Here is a 25906-nt window from a genome sequence, read left to right on the forward strand (position 1 = left end):
ATATAGAAGAACCAGGCTCATATAGAGCTATTGCTTTGTTAAATACGGATCAAAAAATATTAGCGAAAACACTAGCTAGAAGACTAAGTAAATATGTTAGTAAATTAATAAACGAGGATCAAATGGGATCTATACCTAAGAGACACTCATTTAATAACATGAGACGTCTGCTTAACATAATGCATTCACACAAACCTCAAGAACAAGAGTTATCTATCATTTCATTGGATGCAGAAAAAGTGTTTGATCAAGTAGAATGGGATTATATGATTAAAGTATTGCAAAAATTTCAAATGTGAGAGAACTTCATTGCATGGATTAAATTATTATATAACAAACCTACGGCTAGAATATTAACTAATAATATACTATCTACGAAATTCCAATTATCGAGGGGCAATAGACAAGGATGTTCATTATCACCGCTGTTATTTGCTCTGGTAATTGAACCTTTAGCTGAAAAAAATCAGAACACACCCGGATATTTACGGTTATAATACAAAATATTCAAATAACATAATATCTTTATATGCAGACGATGTACATCACAAAACCGCAAATCAGTATACCAAACATATTAAATCTAATTGAGGACTTTGGATCTTTCTCAGGATACAGAATGAACTGGAACAAAAGTGAAATTATGTCGATAAAACCGAAAGACTCAACACATCTCTTAAAATTCCCCTTTAAAATAGCCACAGAAAAATTCAAATATTTGGGAATTGAAATTACACAAACTATCACGCTATGTTTAACGTCAATTATAGTCCCTTACTTAAGAAACTAAATAATCTAATCAAATTCTGGAAAACACTCCCGATGTCTTTAATAGGTCGAATAAATGCTATAAAAATTATCTTTTTACCACAAATCCTATATTTATTTCAATCAATACCTATATATCTTCCAAAAAAGTTTTTCAAAAAATTGGACTCAGACATTTACAAATTTTGTATGGGATTATAAATCCCACACAATACAAAGAACACACCTTAGTAAACCAAAAGAGATGGGTGGTCTAGCGCTCCCTAACTTTATGTAATATAATTGGGCAGTAAATATTAAAAATATGATTCACCTGCTGGACAACTCTGCCCAGCAGGTGGACTGGATTGTAATGGAGAGAGAGGACTGCTCTCCGTGTAATACAGGAGCGACTCTCCTCTCACCAATGAATCTGAATAATAAAAATTACAACAAAAATCCAATTATACATAGCACAATTAGAACTTGGAAACAAATAAAGCAGAATCTAAAATTAAGAAATCCATCTCTTTTAATGCCAATAGTCAATAATCCGTCGTTTAAACCTTCAATTATAGATAAATCATTTACACAATGGGAAAGAATGGGAATCAAAATGCTCGGAGACTTGTATGAATTTGGAAAATTATTATCATTTCAATAATTACAACTGAAATATAATTTGAGAAATAATCAATATTTTAAATATCTTCAAAACCATGACTATCTGAAAAAATACACAAAAGACTATCATAACATGCCTCCAGACTTACTGGATGAAGCAATGAAGACAAAGGCTGAATCAGCAAACCTAATATCATACTTATACAACACTATTTTAAATATAGAAATACCTACAACTGATGGTATTAGAAGAGACTGGGAACAAGAACTAGCTATAAAAATTTCAAACGAGAGCTGGGATAAATGCTCGATCAACGTACGACATACTCTAATTCAATTCAAAACATTACATAGACTATACTATTCATAAACCAAAATAAATAAACGTTTCCCCAATGTCTCACCCATTTGTGACAAATGCCAGTCTCAAGAAGTTACCATAGCGCACTCTTTTGTTTTTTGTATAATTTTGTATAATATATTCCAAAAATTCTGGAACGAAATATTTGAAATCTTCACAAAATTATTTAGAATAAAACTTGTACCAAAAGCAGAATGGATTATTTTTGGAATAACGGAAGGTAGCCCCGAATTAAATATGTTTCGAAAGAACCTACTTAATTACGGGCTAATAATGGGAAAAAAGCTTATACTCAAATTCTGGAAAAATGCTCCTATACCAACAATAAAAATGTGGATTTCAAACATGTTCGAAACATTACACCTGGAAGAGATGAGACTCCTCCTAGCAGGCACTTCCAAAAGACGTGGTCTGCATTTATGGAACTACTACAAGCATAAGGTGCAATAGTAATTTAAAAAATAAATGGCGCTAGGATCTGGTAAGGGGGGGGGGGGGGTAAAAAATACGATTGGTATATCCTTTTTTGCGGAGTTTTGTGTTATAATAGAGCGATTGTTTCTCTTTTTTTTTTTTTTTTTCCAGGGTCTATTTCCTTTCTTTACTTCCTTCTCTAACTTCTTTTCTAAGGGGCTTTCTTTTCCCAACACTTTCCTGCACCTTCACGACTCTTTTTCACTTTCCTTACTTCTTTTATTTCTATCTTTCTTAAAGCTTAAAAAATGAAGTGGTACAACAAATGTAATAAGATATATGTGATGTGTATTACTGTACTTTATTGTACTTCTAATAAAAATATTAAAATTAAAATAAAAAAATTAAAAAAAATTAACAGAGGTGCAGAATTTGTGGGTAGCTCAGCAAGTTTTATTACTTAGACACAAGGGGCAACAGATGCTGGTTTACCAAAAAATCTCACAGTTGGCCAAAGTGTGTAAGAATGAACTGCAGATGAAGGTTTACACTAAACGCCACCTATTCCTTTTCTCCAGAGATGCTGCCTGACCCGCTGAGTTACTTCATCATTTTGTGTCTATTACAAAGAGCTGGAGTAACTCAATGGGTCAGGCAGCATCTCTGCAGAACATGGATATGGGTATATGATTGTCCTCCTGGACGATCTTATCTGTAGGCCTCGAGATGGCCAATCGTGGAGCCACATCTTTAGGCCCATCCAGGTCCATGGTTGGCCGAAAAGCCTGTTCCTGTGTTGTACTATTCTATGTTTTATGTACTGTGGTTGGCTGAAGTTTGTTAAATTATGGAAAGGAATAAGGAGTAATGAAAACTAAATGAATGTAGCTGCAGGAGAGATAATTTAATTGAGGAGTAGGACTGCCCATTGTCATTTCAGGCTGAAGGCAGGCAGACAGAAATATAATGTGGCAACTAATAGATTTGCTCAGTTATGATATCCCAATTGTGAGCACAAAACAGAGCAATTTCTACACAACACCAATCTTCCCTACAGAAACACTGTAACTGGCTTAGTATCTATAGAATGGTCTAAGTTGGTAAGTTGAAAAGGCTGCAAAAGAGATTCACCAGGATGTTACCTGGGTTTGCAGGCTTAAATTATTGGGACAGGTTGGATAGGCTGGGAGCGTAGGAGGCTGATTATAAACTTATTGAGCATAGGAAGGTTTAGAAGGATAGTAGACCAAGTTGGGTCCCATCCCCTCAACAAGCGGTTGCGGGAGGGTTGGCCTGCATCGTCACACGCACTAACCACCCCCTCACGCAATAGCCCCCCCCCCCCACACACACAGTAACCCCCCCTTGATATTATATTAATATTATTCATATGTTCCATTTACCCCGTCCCCCGCCCTATCCACCCATGCATAGCCCCTAACTAATCAAGAGGAAGAGGGAGGGGGGTAGAGAGGGAGAGGGAGGGGGGGTAGAGTTTGAAGGGTGGGGGGGCACGCGTCGTCACAAGGGAGGGCTGGTTCCCGAATGCAATACTCCACCACTAACTCGTAGGTCCCAATACTCACCACTCTCTAGAGGGAGGGGGCAGAGATGGAGGGAGGGGGGCAGAGAGGGAGGGGTCGGGGGCAGAGAGAAGGGGATGGGGGGCAGGGGGGGCAGAGATGGGAGTGCAGATACTGAGGGGGGGCAGAGACAGAGGTGGGGCTGAGAGGGAGGGGCGGCAGAGAGGGAGGGGAGCAGAGAGGGAGGGAGCAGAGAGGGGGAAGAGGCTGATCATCCAACTCAGTATCATGTGCCTGCCTTCTCTCCATGATCCCTTTAGCCACAAGGGCCACATCTAACTCCCTCTTAAATATAGCCAATGAACAGGCCTCAACCACATTCTGTGGCAGAGAATTCCAGAGATTCGCCACTCTCTGTGTGAAAAAAGTTCTTCTCATCTCGGTTTTAAAGGATTTCCCCCTTATCCTAAAACTGTGACCCCTTGTTCTGGACTTCCCAACATCGGGAACAATCTTCCTGCATCTAGCCTGTCCAACCGCTTAAGAATTTTGTAAGTTTCTTTAAGATCCCTCCTCAATCTTCTATGAACCAAGTCTATCCAGTCTTTCTTCATATGAAAGTCCTAACATCCCAGAAATCAGTCTGGTGAACCTTCTCTGTACTCCCTCTATGGCAAGAATGTCTTTCCTCAGATTAGGACACCAAGACCCTGTACGACTGCAGTAGAACCTCCCTGCACCTATACTCAAATCCTTTTGCTATGAATGCTAACATACCATTCGCTTTCTTCACTGCCTGCTGCACCTGCATGACTACTTTTAATGACGTGTACCATGACACCCAGGTCTCATTGCATCTCCCCTTTTCCTAATCGGCCACCATTCAGATAATAGTCTACTTTCCTGTTTTTGCTACCAAAGTGGATAACCTCACATTTATCCACATTATACTGCATCTGCCATGCATTTGCCCACTCACCCAGCCTATCCAATCACCTTGCAGCCTCCTAGCATCCTCCTCACAGCTAACAGTGCCCCCCAGCTTCGTGTCATCCGCAAACTTGGAGATGTTGCATTCAATTCCCTCATCCAAATCATTAATATATATTGTAAATAGCTGGGGTCCCAGCACTGAGCCTTGCGGTACCCCACTAGTCACTGCCTGCCATTGTGAAAAGGACCCGTTTACTCCTACCCTTTGCTTCCTGTCTGCCAGCCAGTTCTCTATCCACATCAATACTGAACCCCCAATACCGTGTGCTTTAAGTTTGTATACTAATCTCTTATGTGGGACCTTGTCGAAAGCCTTCTGAAAGTCCAGATATAACACATCCACTGGTTCTCCCGTATCCACTCTACTGATTACATCCTCGAAAAATTCTATAAGATTCGTCAGACATGATTTACCTTTCATAAATACATGCTGACTTTGTCCAATGATTTCACCACTTTCCAAATGTGCTGCTGTCCCATCTTTAATATCTGATTCTAGCAGTTTCCCCACTACCGATGTTAGACTAACTGGTCTGTAATTCCCAGTTTTCTCTCTCCCTCCCTTTTTAAAAAAGTAGGGTTACATTAGCTACCTTCCAATCCTCGAACCACTCCAGAATCTAAAGAGTTTTGAAAAATTATCACTAATGCATCCACTATTTCTGGGGCTACTTCCTTAAGTACTCTGGGATGCAGCCTATCTGGCCCTGGGGATTTATCGGTCTTTAATCCATTCAATTTACCTAACACCACTTCCCGGCTAACCTGGATTTCACTCAGTTCCTCCACCTCATTTGACCCCAGGTACCCTGCTATTTTCCGGCAGATTACTTATGTCTTCTTTAGTAAAGAAAGAACCAAAGTAGTTATTCAATTGGTCTGCCATGTCTTTGTTCCCCATGACCAATTCACCTGTTTCTGACTGCAAAGGACCTACATTTGTTTTAACTAATCTTTTTCTTCTCTTCACAGTTTATCTATACAGTACAGAAAACAAAATGCATTTTTGTAGTCAGTTTTTATGTGTTCCCTGCCATTGGCAGTCACCAAGGTACGTTGTTTCTTTCATAAGAATACCTGCTTGGCAACCCTTTCCTAGGATTAAGCCCTGTGTCCTCCTCTGCTGCTGACTCTCCGCAGACAGCGCTTGCTCTCCCAGTCCTCTGGAGGGTAGCGTGGCGGTGATGCGTTTTTCTGGCTACCCTTTGTATATCTATAAAAAACTTTTAGTGTTTTGATACTATCCCTGATTTCCATAATTGTTTTGCCTTTGGATAAACCCTGTGTCCTCCTCCCTCCCTGATTTTCCCAGTCCTCTTAGGCTGCTTTTTCTGCCAAACTTTGTTTTGAACAATTTCCCTGTTATGTAGTTCATCCATGCAGTCTTTAAATGCCTTCCATTGCATCTCCACCGTCAACCCTTTAAGAATCAATTGCCAGTCTATCTTGGCTAATTCACGTCTCATACCCTCAAAGTTACCTTTCTTTAAGTTCAGGACCCTTGTTTCTGAATTAATAATGTCACTCTCCATCCTGATGAAGAACTCAACCATATTATGGTCACTCTTGCCCAAGGGGCCACGCACAACAAGACTGCTAACTAACCCTTCCTCATTATTCAATACCCAGTCTAGAATAGCCTGCTCTCTCGTTGGTTCCCCTACATGTTGGTTTAGAAAACTATCCCGCATACATTCCAAGAAATCCACTTCCTCTGCACCCTTTCCAATTTGATTCACCCAATCTATATGTAGATTGAAGTCACCCATTATAACTGTTTTACCTTTGTTGCACGCATTTCTAATTTCCTGTTTGATGCCATCCCCAACTCCACTACTACTGTTAGGTGGCCTGTACACTACTCCCACTAGCGTCCTCTGCCACTTAGTGTTTCGCAGCTCTACCCATATCGATTCCACATCCTCCAAGCTAATGTCCTTCCCTTCTATTGCGTTAATCTCCTTTCTAATCAGCAACGCTACCCCACCTCCTTTTCCTTACTATCAATCCCTGAATATTGAATATCCCTGGATGTTCAGCTCCCAGCCTTGGTCACCCTGGAGCCATGTCTCCGTAATCCCAACTATATCTTAGTCATTAATAGCTATCTGCACATTCAACTCATCCACCTTATTACGAATGCTCCCTGCATTGAGACACAAAGCCTTCAGGCTTGTTTTTACAACACTCTTACCCCTTATACAATTATGTTGAAAAGTTGCCCTTTTTGATTTTTGCCCTGGATTTGTATTGGCCTCCACAGTTGTGTATGGTGATGAATTCCACAGATTCATCACTGTCTGATTAAAGAAATACCTCCTCATCTCCTTTTTATTCTGATTGGTGCCCTCTGGTCCTCTCGATTCTCCTATTATTGGAAACATCTACTCCACAACATTCTACCTTGGCCGCCATTATCCGGAAGGTTTCAATGAGATCCTCCCCCCTCAATGAAAGATGTACCGAAAGGACTGCTTCAAAGCTGTTCAACTACATGGCTCTATGTTAATTCTGCAATAATTAATTTCCTAATGCTATCTAAACTATGTTTTTCTTAATCCTTCTCTAGAGGATTTCAATCTGGACTTATTGAAAAACAAACGTGAATGGGCAAACTGGATTCAATTGATGGGAGACTTTATAAATTCAGTATTTATGGATGGAATCAATTTGAATCTGAATGAAGCGCTTACACATGGATCTGATTATTACAACGATTTGACCCAGTTGATTTCTCAACTTATAGCCTATTTCCACCAAGAACTACCAGGATCTCAGGTAAAATAACCAATAATTCAAGCCTTAAATTCCAACATAATGGGAACACACTTTATTAAAAAAAAACAGACCTGTTGGTTCTTTGCAGTAGTTTCCTTTCAAGTCCATGGTCAAGAGTGTTTTATTGTCGTATGTCCCAATGAGATTCTTACTTGGAGCAGCACAATAGATATTGTGCCTGTGAGTTGGGGTCTATGCATGAATGGATAGGGCGGGGATGGGGTAAAAGGAGCGAATGAATATTAATATAATATCATGGGGGGTGGTTAGTGTGTGGGAAGGGATGATTAGTGTGTGCGTGAGGGGTGGTTAATGTGTGTGTGACACCACAGGCCACCCCCCCCCCGACTGCACCCGCACGTTGAGGGGATGGGACCTGATGGGTCCCACTTGGTCTAGTATATACCAAAGATTATAGAGCAGTGCAAGATGTGCCACTCTGTGAAAAAAGCATAGTATGACATGGGTATGACATGACGCCATTTTATTGAGCAGCAATTTACAATAATATTAATAAAATTTACAATAATATTAACTAAATATGTGAAGTGATCGATGCTATATAAAACAATGTTCCCTACAACATTGATTACCCCAAAGATGATAGAGCGGATCAATCTTTGGAACGGATTACACAAAAGATACTAGAGGAGCATTGCCCGCTGCCTGCCTCGGGAGCGCCGACCGTGGGCAGACGCTTGAGGCTTTCCCGCCGGCCGTCTTCATCTGGTATCGGGGGGACCTCGAATCAGTCCTGGATCAACTCAGGAGTGGAGGAAACGTCCTCTTCCCCCAAAGATACTAGAGGAGCCTCTAGTATCTTAGCTATTTCCTGCGACCTGATGTAAGAGCAGATTGTATAACTGTGGAGTCCGTCCCCGCTACCAAAGATGTCGTGTTTGGCATAAACAAATGGCGGCCGTGACGTTGCATTACGTACTACACGTCAGTCCATTGGATTTCGGAGGAGTGGCCTTTCTTGCTCTGCTCTATAATCTTTGTTATATACCTATTAAACTCTCATCTTGTCCTCTTCCGGTTTGCTTTGTTTTTAAATTTGCGCACAAACAGTACTCGATACCGCTACGATTTTTTGGCACGTTGCTCGCCATTCTCGTGTGCTGCAAGTGCATCAATTTTTATTCCAACCAGTGAAATATTGCAAAAGTTATTGGTCTGTTATTCGCCAGGATGATGACGCCCTTCCGGCACCCACTGGCAATCACCGGTGGCGAGAATAAAGCTGATTAAGCAGAGTGAGCAGAGTGTGGGCAGGGGCTGTGTTAGCGGGCGGGGGCTATGTTCGCGGGCGGAGGCTGTGTTCGCGAGCGATGGCGACGAGCACCACGACGAGCTGGCAGCGAATGTGTGCAGCCAGGGCTGGGAGCCATTGAGTACGACAGGTACCGGGGAAGGGAGCCGCTGTGTGAGTCCGGAGGCGGGTCTTGGAGGCAGTGAGTGCGGTCGGAGCCAGGGCCGGGTGCCGCTGAGCCCATAAACCCCCTTCACCCAAACCCCCCCCCCCCCCCCCCTCACCTTAAATTTACAAAACCCCAATTTGATTTTTTTAAATGGCCTCCCTGTGCTTAACAATAGGATTGTAGCCCTGTTTGCAGCATTGTTGCTATCCAAGCACACAGAGTCCTGCTAGCTCTAGCAGGTGCAAATGCATTTTTCTTAAAGTCACAGTACACTGAAATATTTTTAGGTTAAAATAAGGGAGGGTGAATAAGGTGAAATGAGCAGTTCCTGCGCTGTTGGGGGCTATGGGTGAGTGGTTGAATATGTCATTGTGGGAATGGGTTGCATTGGCAGACCAGGCCTACCATGAGGGCTTTGGTGAGTTGTCAAATATTACGTTGGGAACCGGTGAGTGGTGGAATATTGAGTTGGGGAACGGGTTTTGTTGGGGCACCAGACATCCCGTGGGGGCTATGGGTGAGTAGTGGAATAGTGCGATGGGGGAACAGGTTGCGTTGGGGGACCAGGCCTCCCATGTCACAGGAACCCCATGCGACCCAGTTGGTCTAGTATATCCATCTATCTATATATTAAAACTCTGTGGCTGTGGTTGGCTGGCTGCTGGCTGGCTGTGTTTCAGCCTGACTTGTGGTTGCCAGCCTGTAGGTGCCAGCCTTTGATTTGTTGCTACGCCAACACCAAACCCACAAACGCCCAGAATTTTTCCATTTCAGTAGAGATTTCACTTTTCATTCCAAGTATCCACTCCTGATTAAATTTTGTCGTGTTTATGTACACATTTTTAATAAAATCCTTCTCCCACCCCACCCCCACTCACTCATTTTGTCGCCTCCTGCTGGCCAGCAACCATAACGGCTGCTGGCGCCCGCAACTCGCCTCAAAGACGCCATTTAAAAACAGCCACAATGTTGAGTCCTGAACGGCTTGAGTTGGAGGACCACATCTCCCGTGGGGGCTACGGGTAGGGAACGGCTGCATTGGGGGAGCAGACCCAAAGTGGTCTGCACTTGGTCTAGTATACTATTAAAAATCTTGTTTTGTTTCTATGTGTGTGTGTGAACACAAAATAAAGAGGAGCAAGAGAGGCACCAAAAAATAACTGAACTGAATAAATCTAACTATGGGTGAGTGGTAGAATATTGCGATGGGGGAACAGGTTGCGTGGGGAGGAATGGGTACATCACAATGTAATATCATTTAGCAGCTAATCTGGGATCTTTAATCTAATTTTTTTTAAAACAAGACTAACCACGCCTTAGTTATCAAGTATAATAACACTCTCTCTCCCTATCTCTTGCTCTCTCCAGCACGGTGACAGACTGCGTGCAGTTAGTGCTGGATCATGTTTAATCTGTGTGTTTATTAAAGAGTTAAGTAAAGTTACAAGTGTGTCAGATTCACTTCTTTACATTTTTGAAGGACGTTTTTCATTGCGGTGCGGTGGAACAGGTCAGAGTTTCATTTACAAAAAAAATGTGTTGGGTAATGGGAAATGTCCCCATTTCACACCTCCACGTGTGGGTTTTCATTGAGAGGGGTGGAATAGAGGAGAGGTTTCATTTACGACAAAATATCCCAGATTTTTTTTGAGAGAGATGATGGTGTGATTGGCTCCGGGGGGCGTCTGTCTGTGGGGAATGCAGACCACGCCCCCAAACGTGGGGTCGAGGATCGACGAGAAATTACACAAAACAGAGGATAGTAAGAGATGCAACAAGAACTGAACTGAATAAATCGCATTTTTAACGTTTAAATTGTTGTTATACTTTAAGAGTTATTCACCTTTTTAACTTTAATAAATCCCTTTTCCACTTGTCATGCCCGTCAGCCGTGCCTGCACAGTAATACTTTCTATGCCACAATGTGAACCGGTCATCCGCGCCTGCGTAGTTGATATTATTGGTGAGTGGTGGAATATTGCTTTGTGGGAACGGTTTACGTTGGGGGAACTGGTGAGAGGTGGAATATTGTGTTGGGGAACTGGGCCCAACGGGTCCCACTTGGTCTGGTATATCACTAAAACTGCCATTTATTTGTTTGTATATATGTGTGTGTGTGTTCCCAAAACTCCGCTAAAACTGCACAAGATAGCACTACAATTTTTAGCCCACCTTACTCACCATTGTCCTGTGATGTTCAGATTGAAGTTATATTTTAGAAGTTATTGACATTTAAAACTTAAATTAACTTGAAACAGCGCCACCACTTGCCGGCCTAGCCCACGGAGGCCCGTGAGCAGTGGCAAAATTGAAAATGATGCTGGTGACACAGCAGGGACGGAAAATGACACTGTCTCCCCTCACGTGAGCAGTGGGCCCTGTACTCACGTGTGCGCAGTTGGGGCCTTTGCGGATTTTCAGATCTGCATCTCTTGCATCCACTCTGTATTTATTAAAGCCTCTTCATAACTCATTATTGAAAAGGGAGTTCATATAAAAGAAACATAATGATGGTGGGAGCCAATGTAAATAACAAGATTTAATAGGTTTCTTATTACTCTTGGTCTCTTTAGATATCCTTTAATGTGCCGTGGACTCCGAAATGCAAGAGTAAAAGATGCTTTGATTTTTTGGCGATTTCACACATGAGTGACTTGTTCTTTGTTGAATCCTTTAACATTCCCAACGATATGCGGGAAGGTTGTGTTGCAACAACAAGCTCCTCCTACCACAATGTGTTAACAGGTATGTTAGACAACACATAATTGGCCGCGTATCACTGAAATAACTGGGACCCAAACTCACCAATCTGTCCTTTCAGGTCTCACCGACTACATCAAACTGGGCGTTGACTCCAGGAAGCTTGTGATGGGCGTTCCATGGTCTGGTTATGACTACACTTGCAAGCGTTTTTCTGAGGTAGAGTATTGGTTTTGTCTTTCCTCAACATTCTCAATGACGTTTTGCTTCTTATTTGATTGTGGCCATGTAAACGGTCTGTTGATTACTTTCTGGAGAAGGGATTGGTGGTTTTGTCTGTCCTCACCCACTTTCAATGAGAATTTGCTCCTTAATTAAATTAGGCCATGTAAACAGTGTGGAAACAGGGCTTTTGGTCCAACATGCCCACACTGACCAACATGTGCCAGCTACACGTCCCATCTGCCTGTGTCTGGCCCATATCCCTCCAAACCTGTCCTATCCATGTACCTTTCTAACTGTTTCTTAAATGTAGGGATAGGCCCTGCCACAACTACCTCTCTGGCAGCTCGTTCTATACACCCACCACCATTTGTGTGAAAACATTACCCCTCAAATTCCTATTACATCTTTTCCCCTTCATCTATGCGCTTTGGTCCTCGATTCGCCTATTCTGAGCAATCTACCATCTTTGACCACCTTGTCTACCTGCGATTCTACCTTCAATGAACTATGCACCTATCTTCCAGATCCCCCCGCTCTACAACACACTCCACAGAGTCCTACCATTCACTGTGTAGGTAAATGCTAAACTTCCCAAAATGCAACACTTCACATTTCTCTGTATTAAATTCCATCAACCCTGCCCACTTGCCAAACCGATCAAGATCCTGCTGCGATTTTTCACAACAATCTTCACGATCTGCAAAACCACTTTTGTATCATCTGCAAATTTGCTAATCTTGCCATGTATGTTCTCATCCAAATCATTTATGTACATGATAAACCATAACGGGCCAAGCACCGAACCCTGAGGCACACCATTGGTCATAGATTAGATTAGATTAGATTAGATTAGATTAGATTCGTTTATTGTCATTCAGACCTTTCGGTCTGAACGGAATTTTGTTTCCCTGCAGTCATACATATAATTTAAAAAAATGACAAAACACACAATCAACACAAACTTAACATCCACCACAGTGAGTTCACCAAACACCTCCTCACTGTGGTGGAAGGCAAAATATTAAAGTCTCTGCCTCTTCCCTCTTTGTTCTCCCTCTGCGCCGAGGCGACGGTTCAAACTCCGCGGGTGGTCGCTGCCTCCGCCACAGCTCCGAGGCCGAGTCGGGTCTCCGCTGCCGCTACCTCCGCAACAGCTTCGGCGCAGAGTCGGGTCTCCGCTACCGCTGCTGCCGCTGTTGCAGCCGCTGCCACAGCTCCAGGGACGAGCCGGGTCACCACTGCCGCCGCCCCCGCCCCCGCCACAGCTTCGGGGCCGAGTCAGTGTCCGCCGCCTCTGCCACAGCTTCGGGGCCGAGTTGGGTCTCCGCTACCGCTGCTGCTGCCGCTGCCGCCGCCACAGCTCCAAGACCAAGTCGGGTCTCCGCTGCTGCTGCCGCCGCCACAGCTCCAGGGCCGAGTCGGGTCTCCGCTGCCGCTACCTCCGCCACAGCTTCGGCGCCGAGTCGGGTCTCCGCTACCGCTGCTGCCGCTGCTGCAGCCACTGCCGCCACAACAGCTCCAGGGCTGAGCGGGGCCACCACTGCCGCAGCCCCCGCCACAGCTTCAGGTCCGAGTCAGGTGTCCGCCGCCTCCGCCACAGCTTCGGGGCCGAGTCGGGTCTCCGCTACCGCTGCTGCTGCCGCTGCCACAGCTCCAAGACCGAGTCGGGTCTCCGCTGCTGCTGCCGCCGCCACAGCTCCAGGGCCGAGTCGGGTCTCCGCTGCTGCTGCTGCTGCCGCCGCTACAGCTTCGGGGCCGAGTCGGGTGTCCGCTGCCGCTGCTGCTGCCGCCGCTGCAGCCCCGGGGCCGAGTCGGCTCTCCGCCGCCGCTGCTGCCGCCGCCGCTACAGCCTCGGGGCCGAGTCGGGTCTCTACTGCCGCTGCTGCTGCCGCCGCCGCCGCCGCTACAGCGTCGGTGCCGAGTTGGGTCTCCGCCGCTGATGCCGTTGCTGCAGCTCTGATGCCGCCAGCTCCGCCATTAGGCCTCGGCGCAGACGGAGACGGGGACGGGGAATACGACCGAAGAAGAACTCGCATCCTCCTAAGGAAGAAACAAAAGCATGTTTCTCCCACCCCACCCATACACATACACAGCTTAATAAAACAAAATTAACTAAAACATGACAAGGAACAAAACGAAAAGGAAAAAAAAAACAGACGGACTGCAGGTGGGCCGCAGCTGTTATTCAAGATGGCGGCGCTGTTCCGAGAAGCAACCGTCCACCATTACGTCTGCTTCCTACCATGAAGCCAATTATCTATCCATTCAGTTATCTCTCCTTGGATCCCATGCCATCTAACCTTCCAGAGCAGCCTACCATGTGGAACTTTGTCGAATGCTTTCCTGAATTCCATATATATAACATCTACAGCTCTGCTCATCTCAACCTTTTTGGTCACATCTTCAAAAATCTCCATCAGTTTTGTTAGACACAACCTCCCACCTACAAAAGGGAGAGGAGGAAATGGGGAAGGTGAGGAGGGGGAGTGTGGGAATAGAGGGTGAGGAGTGGGGGTGATAGGGAGTGGGGAATAGGACTGCCTCCACCCCTCTCTCTCCCCCAACCCCCATCCCTCCCCACTCTTCCCCCTCTCTCCCTTACCCCATCTCCCCCTCCCTCTCCACTCTTCCCCCTCTCCCCCTCCCTCCCCACTCTTCCCCCTCTCTCCCCTCCCCTACCCCATCTCCCTCCTGCCCTCCCTCCTCCACTCCACCTCATCCTCTTCCCATTCTCTCTGGAGGCAGTCCTTCTATTCCCCCCACTCCCTATCACCCCCACTCCTCCCCCTCTATTCCCAGAGAGGGAGGGAGGGGGGAGAGGAGGTGGAGGGGGGGGGAGGGTGGAGGGGGATGCAGAGGGGGGGAAGAGCGGGAGGATTGGGGAGAGGAGAGGGTAGGAGGGGGGAGAGGAGAGGGGGAGAGGAGAGGGGGGATGCATCCCTCTCTCCCACCTCACTCTGTCCCCCCTCCCCCTCTGACCCAACTCCATCACTGCTCCCTCCCCCTTCCACTATGCCCCCCCCCCCCCCCCCCCCGCTCCCGCTATGCCCCCCTCCCTCTCTAGGGAGTGGTGAATATTGGGACCTATGGGTGAGTGGTGGAGTAATGCATTCGGGAACCTGTGATGCCGTGCCCCCCACCACTCTACCCCCTCCCTCTCCCTCCCCATCCCCCTCCCTCACCACCCCCAACTCTAACCGCGCCTGCATAGTTGGGGGTTATGCGTGAGTGGATAGGACGGGAGATGGGGGTAAAAGGAGCAAATTAATAACATTATTATATCAAGGGGGGGTTAGTGTCTGGGGGGGAGCGGTTAGTGTTTGTGTTTGATGCCAAGGGCCGCCCCCCCCTGCAATCGTGTTTCGAGGGGACGGGACCCAACGGGTCCCCCTTGCTCTTATAAAAATCTGATCATGGATGTTTACTTATGGGTTTGCTTGCTTGCCCTTTTTTTTGATTCACAGCTCTTTGAAAACCTGATGTGGTAACGGTGAAATGTTTACATATTCCGGTAGAGATTTACCTCATGATTTCAAAAATCCCATCATCTGAAAATTTGATTCATATCCCGGGTTTTTTTAATAAAATTGTTCACCAATCTGAGATCTTTTTTGAAGTTAACGAGCTGAAGCGAGCTGGATGACGTCACAATGCCCCGCTCCTAGCGGCAAGCTGCGCAGCATTTTCAATGCGCAGGGGCACTGTTTTCCATGAGCTGTGATTTATGTGGCCCAGCTGCCTTTCTTCCCCACCAGGGCTCTGGATATTGAAGCAGCTAAACACGTGCTCATGTTGTGTTGGGCTCCTTCAAGTTCTACAACATGGCGGCGGCGGTCGTTCTCTCAGGGCGGGTGCAGACAAGCGCAGTGGAAAAGTGGCCATGGCAGCCATTACAGGGGATGACCTCCTCTCCGTCTCCCTGCCCAATCGTCTGTCACGCTGGTGGGTGGGCATACCCTCGCGGAAGCCATGATCGGCCGGCCCTCCGCTGCTTTTCACTGTCCTCAGATCGGTGGGGAGAGGGGGTGGAGAGGGGGGGTGTGGAGGGGAGGTGGGGGAGAAGGGGGGGGGGGCAGCAGTGGGGGGGAGAGGGGTAGGAGGGGAGAGAGGAGAGGGAGGAGATGGGGAGCCTCCCACTCTCCCCCTCACTCTGCCCCCCTCCCTCTCTGACCACTTCCTCTCTGCCCCCCTTCCCCTCTGCCCCCCCCTTCTACTCTGCCCCTCTCTCCGTCTCTGCTCCCCCCCTCTCTGCCCCCCCTCCCTCTCTAGCGAGTGGTGAATATTGGGACCTATGGGTAAGTGGTGGAGTATTGTGTTCGAGAACCAACCCTCCCCTGTGATGCCGCGCCCCTCCACCTCTCAATCTCTACCCCCTCCCCCTCCTTCTCCACCCCCCTCTCTAGCCACGTCTGCATATTTGGGGGTTATGCGTGAGTGCATAGGGCGGGAGATGGGGTAAAAGGAGCGAATTAATAATATTAATATAATATCATGAGGGGTTAGTGTGTGTGGGGGGTAGTTAGGGTATGCGCTTGATGTGAAAGGCCGCACCCCCCCCCCCCCCCACCCGCAACCATGCTTCGAGGGGACGGGACCCAATAGGTCCCCCTTGCCCTAGTTTATTTATATTACTTAAAGTCTGATCTTGACCACTTTGTGTTGTCCTGTATATTGATTTTAGAAAAAACACTGCCAACTTACATCTGTGATTTTTGACCATCTTACTCAGAGTCCCCCTCCGCTGCGCAGGATAAGGGGATTTTTCCCATCGTTGAAAAATAAAAGTGATTAGTGTTTAAAAAATGTTGAGATTTCTCTCTCATGAAGGCCACGCCCCTTCCAGAGGGACTATAAAACCCGGAAGTGTTGAGTGCCTCAGTCAGTCTCTGCAAGATGGGGGAGCGAGAGGGTCACGTCTCTCAGTCTAAGCTTTGAATAACACTGAACACATGTCTACTAAACTGTGAGTTGCTTTACTGACCTGTCAGCACCCTTCATGTGGTTTGAAAATATAGTTTGGAAATGCTAAAGCTGTGTTGCTTTTGATTTGGAAATGCTAAAGCTGTGTTGCCTTTGGTTTGGAAATACTAAACCTGTGTTGCCTTTGGCTTGGAAATGCTAAAGCTGTGTTGCCTTTGGTTTGGAAATGCTAAAGCTGTGTTGCCTTTGGTTTCGAAATGCTAAAGCTGTTATGTCTTTGAATTGGAAATGCTAAAGCTGTGTTGTCGAATTAAAGTTGCCTTGCCTAATTAAAGTTACCTTGCCTATTTAAAGTTGCCTTGCCAAATTAAAGTTGCCTTGCCCAATTAAAGTTGCCTTGCATAATTAAAGTTGCCTTGCCTTCTATATAATTAAAAGTCTAATCTCGACCACTTCCTGTTTGCGCATTATATTGATTTTTGATAAAAAAAACGCTACCACGTACGGCTGTGATTTTTGGCCATCTTACTCAGAGACCCCTCCACTCTTCAGGCACCGAGGATTTTTCCCATCGATGAAAAATAAAAGAGTTATTAGTGTTTAAAAAATGTTACGATTCTCTCTCCTATCAATCATGCTGTAAATAAGCAAGCTACGTAGTGGAGTACTATGTGTACAAATTAAAGTCATCTTTAATTTGTACACATAGTATAGCGGTGCAGCAGGTTGTTAGTTGTTGGTTCATCGTTACCTCTTCCAAGACTGACCAGTGTAGGAAGTGGGTGTTAGTATAAAGCATATGGTAGGGTGGAGTTAGTGATGTTATTTGTACTATAATTGGTTCACATGCAATAACCAATCTACATCCTTCCCCGTAAAGAGCGAATATAGTTAAACACACATGCGACTTCAGAATTTAAATATACTCGCCGTATCAGTCAGGCGGTCTACTAATATGGCCGAATGCGTATGGACCAACCCCTCTCCCTCCTCGCCAGAAATATTGGTGGGAGAGGGAGGTAGTGAACCCGGAAGTGAGAAAGCAGCAGGGGACACATGAAGGCCACGCCCCTTCTGGTGGGAGGGACTATAACACCCAGAAGTGTGTGCGTGGCTCAGTCTCTGCAAGATGGAGGAGGGAGAGGTCACGATTCACTGTCTTCAGTAGCCTTGCACCCTGCTTGAAATGGTATGAAACTGCACTTGAATTTGATGGCCTTGCACCCTGCTTGAAATGGAATTTCAAGGTATAGCAGTGAGTCAACTGCCAGTCCACCTATTCTCGAGAGTCCCGTGACCAGTGGTGTACTTCTTGATTCTTGTCTTTTGACTCTGTTAATTAATTTTATTTGTATGTGCACAATAATTGTCTGTGTTTATATGTCTCAGGCCGGTATCTGTGAATTGGAAATGACTTCCCAAGATGACCCCTGTAGCTATACAGCAGCAGTTGCGATCCAGTATAAGGCAATCATGCAACGTCTGCCAAGATCTCTGACTGGGAGGTTCTGGAGTGACGACCAGAAAGCTCCGTATTTTGTCTACATGGTAAGATTGTCTATTGGCAGATAGTGATTCATACCTCTCCTCAGACAACTCGTATATCCCCGTATATGTGCGGATATAATCATTTCTTGCAGTAAGGGATTGAGCAAGTTTTCATGCTGTATGACTCCATAACCAATTATCTCCCACATGATCATTGAAACTGGTGGCACAATGATTCAATGGTGGAGTTGCTGCCTAACAGCGCCTGAGGGGCATGTTCGATCCTGACTAAGGGTGCTGAGTATGTGTAGTTTGTACATTCTCCCTGTGACAGTGTGGGATTTCTCTGGGTGTCCAGTTTCCTCCCACATTCCAAAAACATGCATGCTTTTTGGTTGTTGGCTTTTGTAAATTTTCCCTATCGAGTAGGATTGACTAGTGTCTGGATGGATGATCGCTGGTCGACATGGACTCGGTGGGCAGGACTGTTTGCACACTGTATCTCTAAACTGAACGAAGTTAAACTAAACTCCTAAGACTCACCAGCTACGTGAACTGGGGATTATTTACAGAAGGCAATTAACATGGTAAGCAGCAGGTCTTTGGGACATGGGAGTAAAGTGCTGACAAAAGCTCAGGACATGTATGTCCCTGTTAGAGTGACGGGCAAACAGAAGTGCTGGAAAAACTCAGCGTGTGTAGCGAAGGAAATAGGAAACGTTTCGGGCCGGAACCCTTCTTCAGACTGATGTGGGGCGGGAAGAAGAAAGGAAGAGGAGGAGCCAGAGGAGGAGCCAGAGGGCTGAGGGAGAGCTGAGAAGGGGAGGAGACAATAAGCACTACCTTAAATTGGAGAAGTCAATGTTCATGCCGCTGAGGCATAAACTGCCCTAGCGAAATATGAGGTGCTGCTCCTCCAATTTCCGGTGCTGCTCACTCTGGCCATGGAGGAGGCCCAGGACAGAAAGGTCGAATTTGGAATGGGAGGGGGAGGTGAAGTACTGAGCCACCGGGAGATCAGGTAGGTTACTGCGGACCGAGCTGAGGTGTTCGGCGAAACAATCGCCAAACCTACGCTTGGTCTCACCGATGTAGAGCAGCTGACATCTAGAGCAGCGGATGTAATAGATGAGGTTGGAGGAGGTGCAGGTGAACCTCTGTCGCACCTGGAACGACTGCTTGGATGGAGTCGAGGTGGGAGGTAAAGCGATAAGTGTAGCATTTCTTGCGGCTGCAAGGGAAAGTGCCTGGGGAGGGGGTGGTACGGATGGGAAGGGAGCGGTCTTTGCGTAAAGCAGACAGGGGGGGAGATGGGAAGATGTGGCGAGTGGGAGGGGTCACGTTGGAGGTGGCAAAAATGATGGAGGACAATTTGTTGTATCTGACGGCTAGTGGGGTGGAAGGTGAGGACTAGGGTATTTAAGTTTAAGAATAAGGGGTAAGCCATTTAGAACGAAGACGAGGAAACACTTTTCTCACAGAGTGTTGTGAATGTGTGGAATTCTCTGCCTCAGAGGACGGTGGAGGCAGTTCCTCTGGATGCTCTCAAGAGAGAGCTGGATAGGGCTCTTAAAGATAACGGAGTCAGGGGATATGTGGAAAAGGCAGGAACGGGGTACTGATTGGGGATGATCAGCCATGATCACATTTGTGAGATTCAAAAATCACAAATGCTCTTGAGACAAATTCAGACAATGAAGTGTTTTTATTAATTTCATATTCTGCAGAATAGGTGCCTCTAGGGGACATCAGAGGAGAGGCACCTATTCTGCAGAATACGAAATTAATAAAAACACTTCTTTGTCTGAATTTGTCTCAAGAGCATTTGTGATTTTTGAATCTCACACATTGAATGGCGATGCTGGCTCGAAGGGCCTCTCCTGTCCTCCGGTGCTGGCTCGAAGGGCCGAATGGCCTACTCCTGGACCTAGTGTCTATTGTGACTCTGCCCTTATTACGCGAGGGGGGGATGGGGAGAGAGAGCAATGTTACGGGGTATTGAAGAAACCCTGGTGAGAACCTCATCTATAGTGGGGGAGGAGAACCCCCGTTCCCTGAAGAATAAGGACATTTCCGATGCCGTGGTGTGGAACACCTCATCCTGGGAGCAGATGCAGAGTAGAAGTATGTAGGTTAATTGGCTTGGTGTACGTGTAATTTGTCCCTAGTGTGTGTAGGGTAGTGTTAATGTGCAGGGATCGCTGGCCGGTGCGGACTCGGTGGGCAGAAGGGCTTTTTCCGTGCTGTATCTCTAAACTACACTAAACTCTTAAATCTTTACTCTCTCACCTTAAACCTATTTTTTAGGCCTCTACCCTGGGTAAAAGACTTTATGTCTCTCAGGTGAAATGATCCTATTTATTTTCCTTATAATTTTACCCACCTCTATAAGATCACTCTTCAGCCTCCTGCGCTCCAAGGAATAAAGACCTAACCTGCCGAACGTCTCCGTATCGCTCAGGCCCTGGCAAATTCTCTGCTGTTTTCCAGGAAAATGATAAGGAATGAGATTGTTCTGGCATAGACTTGATAGACTGGGTTTAGGAAAGGAAAAGGTAAAACGGCAGATGTACCAAATGTAATTTAAATGGATAAAAAAAACACCAGCTACTGCATTCAAATCTGCCGAATCTGCTGAAGTTTTCTTAATCCATTTCAATTACATTTGGAATATCTGCCTTTTTACCTTTTCATTTCCTAAATTCAGTCACCTTCTTCTGATACAAGTTTAATGCATCTTATGTTTCACAAATATTCTTATGATATTGAAAGACACCTTTCAGTCTATCAAGTCTATGCCAGATCAATCCCTTCCCCCACTTATTTACAGATGTGGTGAACAGTTTTCAGCATTATATGGACCTAACCTTGTCTTCTATCTGTGTAACTCTCCCTGGTTTTATGACAGGATGGTAAAACCTACCACCAGGTCTGGTATGACGATCCAGAGAGCATTTCAATGAAGTCAACTTTCTTGAAGAGGCTCAAACTCGGTGGCATTGGTGTGTGGAGTCTAGCTGACGTGGACTACAATGGAACAGCCTGGGCAACGTTACATGCTGAGGAAATGTGGAATGCCCTCTGTCCTCCATGAAGATCATCCTGAGCTCAGAACATTTAATCTCTGTATAAACTATCGCTTAGTGTTCCAGGGAAACAGAACAAATATGAGCTGCTTTTTAGCATTAGAAGTGAAATAAACATAGATCTGGAAAACAGACAATATTTTATCCAATAAAATTAAGTAAATCCACTCTATTCAAAGAAACGTACTAATCAAATTACAAAGCGACGAAGAAACTCAACGGGGCAGGCAGCATCTCGGGAAGGAATGGGAAGACAACGTTTTGGGTTGGGACTCTTCTTCAGACTGACTGTGAGTTAGTATAGTAGAGGCACAAGGAGCTGCAGATGCTGATTTATAAATCGGAAGCAAGTCTTGACCCAAAACTTTGTCCATTCATTTCTGTCCACCGAAGCTACCTGATCCAGAGTTCCTGCAGTACTTTGTGTTTTGCTCAAGATTTTAGAATCTGTAGTTCCTTGTCTATGATGTATGACACAATTTGTATTGGAATGTTTACAATTTGAAACAGAAATTGTTTTGTAAATTCATCAACACTGTATTATCTATCAATCTGCTTAAATTCAGCACAAACACAACCTTCTTGACAATGGAATTCTTATATTGTAGGCATTTATCTTTGCCATTGAGCACCATTTACATGGGTTATGTACATCTTTTACTTTTTTATACACTATTATTTCAGTTATGACTTTTATTATGAGTTTGAATTTCAACTTCATAATTGGTGCTTCATTAAGGGTTGCAAATAGGCCAAAAATCATATACATCCTTTATCTTATTATCAAGCAGTTTCTTGGGTCTTGGGATAACGTGTCTGGATATTATAGGAATTAAGGGACAAAGGATGGGACATTTTGGGTACGGACCCTTCCTCAGACATAGAAACATAGAAAATAGGTGCAGGAGTAGGCCATTCGGCCCTTCGAGCCTGCACCGCCATTCAATATGATCATGGCTGATCATCCAACTCAGTATCCTGTACCTGCCTTCTTTCCATACCCCCTGATCCCTTTAGCCACAAGGGCCACACCTAACTCCCGCTTCCGATTAGGAGTAAACGGGTCCTTTTCACAATGGCAGGCAGTGACTAGTGGGGTACCGCAAGGCTCAGTGCTGGGACCCCAGCTATTTACAATATATATTAATGATCTGGATGAGGGAATTGAAGGCAATATCTCCAAGTTTGCGGATGACACTAAGCTGGGGGGCAGTGTTAGCTGTGAGGAGGATGTTAGGAGACTGCAAGGTGACTTGGATAGGCTGGGTGAGTGGGCAAATGTTTGGCAGATGCAGTATAATGTGGATAAATGTGAGGTTATCCATTTTGGTGGCAAAAAAACGGGAAAGCAGACTATTATCTAAATGGTGGCCGATTGGGAAAGGGGGAGATGCAGCGAGACCTGGGTGTCATGGTACACCAGTCATTGAAGGTAGATTTCGCAGGTGCAGCAGGCAGAAAAGAACGCGAATGGTATGTTAGCTTTCATTGCAAAGGGATTTGAGTATAGGAGCAGGGAGGTTCTACTGCAGTTGTACAGGGTCTTGGTGAGACCACACCTGGAGTATTGCGTACAGTTTTGGTCTCCAAATCTGAGGAAGGACATTATTGCCATAGAGGGAGTGCAGAGACAGTTCACCAGACTGATTCTAGGGATGTCAGGACTGTCTTATGAAGAAAGACTGGATAGACTTGGTTTATACTCTCTAGAATTTAGGAGATTGAGAGGGGATCTTATAGAAACTTACAAAATTCTTAAGGGGTTGGACAGGCTAGATGCAGGAAGATTGTTCCCGATGTTAGGGAAGTCCAGGACGAGGGGTCACAGCTTAAGGATAAGGGGGAAATCCTTTAAAACCGAGATGAGAAGAACTTTTTTCACACAGAGAGTGGTGAATCTCTGGAACTCTCTGCCACAGAGGGTAGTTGAGGCCAGTTCATTGGCTATATTTAAGAGGGAGTTAGATGTGGCCCTTGTGGCTAAGGGGATCAGGGGGTATGGAGAGAAGGCAGGTACGGGATACTGAGTTGGATGATCAGCCATGATCATATTGAATGGCGGTGCAGGCTCGAAGGGCCGAATGGCCTACTCCTGCACCTAATTTCTATGTTTCTATGTAAATATAGCCAATGAACTGGCCTCAACTACCTTCTGTGGCAGAGAATTCCAGAGATTCACCACTTTCTGTGTGAAAAATGTTTTTCTCATCTCAGTCCTAAACGATTTCCCCCATATCCTTAAACTGTGACCCCTTGTTCTGGACTTCCCCAACATCGGGAACAATCTTCCTGCATCTAGCCTGTCCAACCCCTTAAGAATTTTGTAAGTTTCTATAAGATCCCCCCTCAATCTTCACAATTCTAGCGAGTACAAGCCGAAGCAGGACTGATCCCGACTGATGGAGTAGAGGGGAGAAAGCTGGTAGAGAGAGGTGGGGGATGGGTCCCATCTCAAAACATGGTCAGTCTATTTTCTTTCACAGATGCTGCCTGAACTGCTGAGTTCCATCAGCACTTTGTTTCCTGCTCGAGATTCAAATAGTCTCTTAAGTCTCCATAAACAAGAACCATTTGAGGAAGGCATCTGTCAGGGCATTGAGTACAGGAGTTGGGATGCCATCTTCGGCCCAACTTGACCGCTCCGACCAACAGGCCTCATCTACACTAGTCCCACCTGCCTGCATTTCGTCCATATTCTAAACCCATTCTATCCATGTACCTGTCCAAATGTCTTATAAACGTTAGGAAGGTAACTGCCTCAACTACCTCCTCTGGCAGCTTGTTGCATATACTCACCACCCTTTGTGTAAAAATGTTGCACCTCAGGTTCCTATTAAATCTTTCCGCCCTCACCTTAAACCTATGTCCTTTGGTTCTAGATGTCCTTACAATGGGTAAAATAATCCGTGCATTTACCCTATCTATTTCCCTCAAGACCTTATACACCTCTATAAGATCACCCCTCATCTGCTGCGCTCCAAGGAATAAAGTCCTAGTCTGCTCAGCCTCTCTCTATAGCTCAGGTCCTCAGGTCCTGGCAACATATTTGTTCATCTTTCTTGCACCCTTTCCAGCTTAACACCATATTTCATATAATAGGGCACCAAAACTGAACACCATACTCCAAATTTGGTCTCACCAATGTCTGCTAGAACTGTAACATAATTTCCCAACATATTTTTTCAATACTCTGACTGATGAAGTTCAATGTGCTGATAACCTTCTTCACCACTCTATCTGCCTAAGATGCAATTTCAAGGAATAATGTACCTGGACTCCATCTGCTCTACAACATTCATAGAAAATATAGAAATTAGGTGCAGGAGTAGGCCATTCGGCCCTTCGAGCCTGCACCGCCATTCAATATGATCATGGCTGATCATCCAACTCAGTATCCCGTACCTGCCTTCTCTCCATACCCCCTGATCCCTAGAGGCCTGCCATTCACTGTGAAGGTCCTAACATGGTTTGACTTCCCAAAATGCAACAACTCGCACTTATCCGTATTAAACTCAATTAACCATTCCTCAGCCGAGCTGCCCAACCAATCAAGATCAGAGTGCAATTTTTGCTACCCGCCTTCGCTATCTTTGATATCACCCACTTTTGTGTCTGCTGCAAACTTGCTAATCATGCCTTGTACAATCTCATCTAAATCGTTGATATAATGTTGCAACTATATAATCATTGGTGAGACATCGCTTAAAGTAACGTGTGCAATTCCGGCCACCTAGTTATAGGAAGAAAGTCATTGATTTGGAAAGGATGCAGAAAAGATTCATATGGTTGCCAAGGCTTGAGTTACGAGGAAAGGTTGGGTAGGTTGGGACTGTTTTCCCAGGAGCTGAGGAGGCTGAGGGGTGGCCTTGTACAAGTTTATAAAACCATAAGGAACATAGATAAAGTAGATGGTCAGGCTACAGGAGTCTAAAACTAGTGAGCAAAGATTTAAAATGAGAAAGAAATGATTTAAAAGTGACATGAGGTGCAAATCTTTCCAACAGAGGGTGATACATATATATCTATATATATGGTATGAGCTGCCAAAGGTAATAGTTGAAGTAGATACAATTACAGCATTTAAAAAACATTTCGAGAGGCACATGGATGGGAAACATTTATTGGGATATGGCCTAAACGCAAACATATGGAACTAGCTTAGATAAACATCTTGTTTGGCATGGACCTGCTCAGTCAATGGTCCAGTTTCCCCGATCTAACCTATCTGATCTCCCGGTGGCTCAGCACTTCAACTCCACCTCCCATTCCCAATCTGACCTTTCTGGCCTGAGCCTCCTCCATTGTCAGTGTGAGGCCCAGTGCACATTTGAAGTGCACACGATCGACTTGCTTTCGCACGCTAGTAAAATTGTCCCAGTCCAGTTTTGTACTGCTTTTTTTGGCACGGATATAAAACTTCTCTTTCTTACTGCAGAGACGTTTCAGTTTTGCCGAAAACCAAGGAGGACGCATACGGCCCTTAATGAGTTTTTGAGGAACATGATTTGTAACAATATTATTTAAAGAGTTTCTCAGCCACACCCAGTTGTCATTTACGGATCTTTTATCTGGTTGCAGGTTGAAGAAATCTTTTCCGAGTTTTTTTGCTAAGACTTTAAATTCTTC

General features: G+C 45.3%; 1 protein-coding gene across 1 annotated transcript; it reads left to right on the plus strand.

The window, feature by feature from the left end:
- The first annotated feature begins 7252 nt into the window (after nucleotides 1–7252).
- On the plus strand, nucleotides 7253–21926 carry LOC129700682 (di-N-acetylchitobiase-like). Its single transcript, XM_055641264.1, has 5 exons — nucleotides 7253–7440; nucleotides 11435–11606; nucleotides 11683–11780; nucleotides 18096–18254; nucleotides 21103–21926. The coding sequence occupies exons 1-5, from the start codon at nucleotides 7291–7293 to the stop codon at nucleotides 21286–21288; spliced, it is 765 nt and encodes a 254-aa protein (XP_055497239.1). The 5' UTR covers nucleotides 7253–7290; the 3' UTR covers nucleotides 21289–21926.
- Nucleotides 21927–25906: the final 3980 nt, after the last annotated feature.

The sequence above is a fragment of the Leucoraja erinacea genome, chromosome 10 (genome assembly GCF_028641065.1).
Source record: "Leucoraja erinacea ecotype New England chromosome 10, Leri_hhj_1, whole genome shotgun sequence".
NCBI lineage: Eukaryota > Metazoa > Chordata > Chondrichthyes > Rajiformes > Rajidae > Leucoraja > Leucoraja erinaceus.